Source organism: Ciona intestinalis, chromosome 9 (assembly GCF_000224145.3).
Source record: "Ciona intestinalis chromosome 9, KH, whole genome shotgun sequence".
Classification (NCBI taxonomy): domain Eukaryota; kingdom Metazoa; phylum Chordata; class Ascidiacea; order Phlebobranchia; family Cionidae; genus Ciona; species Ciona intestinalis.
Window position 1 is genome coordinate 3,285,226 of NC_020174.2, and position 4,750 is coordinate 3,289,975.

A 4,750-nucleotide genomic window follows, 5' to 3' on the forward strand; every position below is an offset into this window, starting at 1 on the left:
TTCACTAAACCCCAAACTTTAACTAAAAGCTCGGCACGAACGCAGAGGTTAAAAACTGGGCTGAACGCCAGCGCCAAAATAGGAGACGTTCGGGCACGCTTTCGAGTTCAGGCCCGGCTCTGCACTGTTCTAATTAGCACTACATCATAAAACAGTATTTTTCGGTTGCATTTAAACAGAAACCAGTATACCACAAGTTGTAATTGTCCATTAGTCCTTACCATCAAGAAATGGTGATCCTCTGGCTCTGCTCGAAGATACTTAAAAATAATTTGTTCCATAAATTTCTCCATCAAGTCCCAGTCTTCCACAATCCCATGCCTTACTGGCCACTGCATAAAAATGCAACATATCAATTAAAATGTCACTTGATGAAGATAACAAGTAATATTTAAAAAAAAAATTATCTTTATTTGGAAATGTTTAATGTTATATACTTCGATTTATAGGACTATGATCAATTAAACATCAATGTTTTGGCATTTGACACAGTTAACAAATAATATATATATATATATATATATATATATATATATATATATATATATATAATTAATAAATTATTCGTTTATTGGAAAATTTTATACACCATGATTTATAAGACTATGCTCAGTTATTTCACTGAAGAAAGGTGAGAATAAATTAAAAAAAACACAAGAACAATAGATCAATTAAAGAAGATCTATATGGCCCCGAATGAGCACATAACCTTACTGCCTTAATTTCAAATAGTTTTAAGAATGAGATGCTAAAGGAGTGTTTAGGGAGTGACTGCTTGTGGTTATGACCCTTATTATGAGTTAAGGTCTATGGTTACTGTCATGTTTTTAGGAGTAATGGATTGATTTTAATTAAAATTAACTAGCAAAAGTGTCTCGAAGCTGGTCCGTTTAATAATGTGATAAGTGCAGCGTCTAGATTCGTTTCAGCATGGATGTTTTGTTTGGCTCCAGACCTTGCAGTTACGTTCTACGCTTTCCGTGATGCCTAATTATCATTCTTTAAACACACTGACACAACGACCCAAAAACCCACACACACACATAACATAGGTATAGAGAATACAATACGTTACGCATAGTAGCGTGAATTTGTGGCTGTTACGAAGTTTAAATTGACATGAAACTAACTATTAGTGGGTAAACATGACAATGAAAAAAAATTATAATGAAAAAATCAAATTATAAGAAATATATAAAAGTAAAGATAATGACCTTAGTGGCATACGTAGGTTTATCTTGTACATCGTCCCCAATATAAAAATCCAAATCATCGACTCCCTTCGCAACTTTGTTTCCAACATTTGCAGATTCTTTTACACATATCGCTGCAAAAAAAAAACTTTAGAATTATATATAGTAGGATGGGGGAAGATGGGACACCTTTTCATTCTATTTTCCCCTACATTTTGATAGCAAACAAAAAACATTCAAGGAATTATAAAACCTTGTCCTCGCAACTTTCATAGACCATTGTTAATTGTTTAAAATACGATCAGAATATTTATATATTTCGTGCTAACGGTGTTCCATCTTCCCCCACCCCACTATACTTTAAAAATTTACAGTAATGTTTTTGAAATTGCACTAATTTATTTCTAACTTCACGTAATAAAATGATGATCAGCATACAGGTTAACTCTGAATACTTATAAAGATGCCGCAAAGCTGGACTGCAAGAAATATACAATAGTTTTTTGTAATCTACTTTGTCAGCTCAAGAAAATGCTTTAAACACCTAATATTCTAGGAACTGTAACAGATTAAATTTAATTTTAAATAAAGTAGCCTTTGTGACGAATTTGTAAAACAATGGTTTCCGATGAATTTTTAGCAGTTTAAAATTTAATTTTTTTGCGGTAAATGCAGCTATAGTTTCCCATCTTTTAGGTTAATTTCAGTTCTTGATTAATGTAGAACAAACATATGAACCTACAAGATGGTTGAATGAACTGAGGTTCAGTATTCCCTGCATAACCAAGTTTGGTGTATCTGCAAAAACATTAAATAATGATTACTTGGCTTTTAAATAACATTTATATATATATTGTATTTAGGCATGAAAATAATTTATTTCTTATACAGTTTCTGGAACTTCCCAAGTTTTCTGCCAAATTGTTTACGGTATCCTTATTTGAACTGCATGTGCAACATTAAAATCAAAATAATGCTTTCCTATATACAAACTGCAAGTAGACAGCTGTAAATATTAGATAGTAAAACAGAGTGTTTATTTATTCTTGATCGTGAGCAACGCGTGTACCATTTAGAGAAAAACAAAAAAAAGTAAGCATGTTTTGGGCACTTTTAGGTTAATTTTCAACATCAAGAACATATTTATCCCCCAAAAATTATACAGTATCAGTGAGGCTCAGTTAAAATATTACACAGTGTCCGTCTTTGGGACCAAAATTTTCACGGTGCAGTGCCGGTCACCAGCTAAAAGATTACTGGAAATATCTACAATGCAGTTTATTCTTTCCCATCTGGATAAAGCAGAACAGAACACATGGGACTATACAAAGAAGACGGAACATTTTTTCCGCTAGGAGGCGATGACAAATTCGTTTCTCTATTCTATGGGAAGCAGTTAGTTTCCTGGTTTATACACATAAGACATAAGCCCCAAACCCAAAACCCCTAACCCCTTATTTTACCCATAACCCCTAACTCGTGCTAATCAAACAAAAAAAAAACTTGAAAAAAGTATTCCACTGTGCGGGACTCAATCCCCGTAAAAATGAAACAAAGAGAGTAAACGACCGCAGGCAAACCGTAACCCTCAGACTCGACGACAGTAAACATTTCGAAAGAGCGTATATAACCGACCTAATGTGAGAAAGATGTTCTTACTAGTGTTTTATGTATTTAGAAAGGTACTTTTATTATTTAATTAATTTGTTTCACACTTATTACCACTTTGTGGTGTTTTTTTTGTGCGTTTTACCGTATTTTTTAATTTAAATAATTGTCGAAACCTAGCGGAAAAAGTGTTCCGTCTTCTTCGTATAGTCCCATGTAAACACAACTTACCCTGTTCCCACATCCACCACACATGCTGGTAACGTACCCATGGCCATCTTGTTCAAAACCCCACTACTATATATTCAACTGCTATGAACCCACTATCGAATATCACACACTGTAACAGATACGTAAAACTTGAAATTGTTACGTTAGCAAATACTAAAACATAAACAGGTATTAATGACCTGTATAATTTCTAAAACGCAAACGCTTGAGAAGTTGTGATAACCGATTGGCTAAATCTGAATATCTGCTACCAAAAAAAACAGAGCACACACCTCGTGATCACTGAACCGTGAACAGGAAAATGATCATAGGCAACTAATCGAGACCGATGTTATATTTAATTGGAAACGCCGTGGATCTGACAAACCAGAGTCAATAGAATCTGACAAACCAAAGTCCATAGATTTCTATGGACTTTGTGACAAACCAGGTTCGAATTCTGGTCACAGCATTTGTACAGAACACAAAGTTCTTGTTCTTTTAGAAAATATAAAAATGACTTCAGTTATTCAATTAAAAAATTAAAAAACCTTTACGACTTTAGTAATAATGAAAATTGGAAAACAGCTATATTTTAAAGAACTAACAAATGTGTAAAAAAAATCTAAATATCTGCGTCGATCGGGAGTCGAACCAGAAAATAGTGCTTAGAAGGCACCAATGCTAACCGTTACACCATCAACTCTTCAAATTTGTCTTGCGCAGGCAGAGTGGCGCAGCGGAAGCGTGCCGGGCCCATAACCCAGAGGTCGATGGGTCGAAACCATCCTCTGGTATGCAAAGATGTGATCGTATAGTGGTAGTACTTCACGTTGTGGTCGCGACAACCCAGGTTCGAATCCTGGCGGTCACAGCAAATGTACTAAACTCAACAAAACACAAAACAAGGTTCTTGTTATTTTAAAAAATTTAAAATGACATCAGTTATTTAAATGAAAAAATTTAAAACCTTCACGACTTAAATATTAATAAGAAGTGGAAAACAGCTATATTCTAAAGAACTAACAAAAGTATAAAAAAAATAAAAAAATAAAAAAATCTACGTCGACCGGGAGTCGAACCCGGAACTAGTGCTTGGAAGGCACCAATGCTAACCGTTACACCATCGACGCTTCGTTAGAACCGGATTGTAAAATCCAACAATTAGTAATTACCTCTTATATAACAAAGTCGAACAATTCACGAAATTAGAATTTTGGGATGCGGAAGCAGAGTGGCGCAGCGGAAGCGTGCTGGGCCCATAACCCAGAGGTCGATGGATCGAAACCATCCTCTGCTAAGCAAAGCTGTGATCGTATAGTGGTTAGTACTTCACGTTGTGGCCGTGACAACCCAGGTTCGAATCCTGGTCACAGCAATTTTACGAACACAAAACAAGGTTCTTGATATTTTAGAACAATTCATCGTATAGTGGTTAGTACTTCACGTTGTGGCCGTGACAACCCAGGTTCGAATCCTGGTCACAGCATTTGTACCGAACACAACACAAAACAAAGTTCTTGTTATTTTAGAAAAATTTAAAATGACTTCAGTTATTTAAATACAAAAACTTAAAACCTTTACGACTTAAATATTAATAAGAAATGGAAAACAGCTATATTTTAAAGAATTAACAAAAGTATAAAAAAAATCCAAAAATCTCCGTCGACCGGGAGTCGAAGCCGGAACTAGTGCTTAGAAGGCACCAATGCTAACCGTTACACCATCGACGCTTCGTT

The 4,750-nt window shown here is 34.9% G+C and overlaps 2 protein-coding genes, 1 long non-coding RNA gene and 4 other non-coding genes across 7 annotated transcripts in view; 3 read left to right on the forward strand and 4 right to left on the reverse strand.

Annotated features, from left to right (window-relative positions):
• The window catches only part of LOC100180684 (actin-related protein 3), a 5,860-nt gene extending 2,659 nt beyond the window's left edge, over positions 1-3,201 (reverse strand). The window contains 4 exon segments of the mRNA XM_018813326.2: positions 114-332; positions 1,215-1,327; positions 1,936-1,991; positions 3,033-3,201. Of these exon segments, the coding sequence (XP_018668871.2) occupies positions 114-332; positions 1,215-1,327; positions 1,936-1,991; positions 3,033-3,079 (435 nt within the window). The 5' untranslated portion in view covers positions 3,080-3,201.
• Positions 3,202-4,072: 871 nt separating this feature from the next.
• trnag-ucc lies at positions 4,073-4,144 on the reverse strand. Its single transcript has one exon. It is a non-coding gene; the product is annotated as a tRNA-Gly (tRNA).
• A 64-nt stretch (positions 4,145-4,208) lies between these two features.
• On the forward strand, positions 4,209-4,539 carry LOC113474532. The gene is made up of 2 exons (XR_003396198.1): positions 4,209-4,368; positions 4,480-4,539. It is a non-coding gene; the product is annotated as an uncharacterized LOC113474532 (long non-coding RNA).
• On the forward strand, positions 4,240-4,311 carry trnam-cau. Its single transcript has one exon. It is a non-coding gene; the product is annotated as a tRNA-Met (tRNA).
• On the forward strand, positions 4,318-4,389 carry trnah-gug. Its single transcript has one exon. It is a non-coding gene; the product is annotated as a tRNA-His (tRNA).
• Positions 4,540-4,591: 52 nt separating the features above from the next.
• The window catches only part of LOC113474493 (titin-like), a 12,661-nt gene continuing 12,502 nt past the window's right edge, over positions 4,592-4,750 (reverse strand). The window contains exon 17 of the mRNA XM_026835840.1: positions 4,592-4,597. Coding sequence (XP_026691641.1) covers positions 4,592-4,597 — 6 coding nt within the window. The remainder of the gene's footprint in view (positions 4,598-4,750) is intronic.
• Positions 4,673-4,744, reverse strand: trnar-ucu. Its single transcript has one exon. It is a non-coding gene; the product is annotated as a tRNA-Arg (tRNA).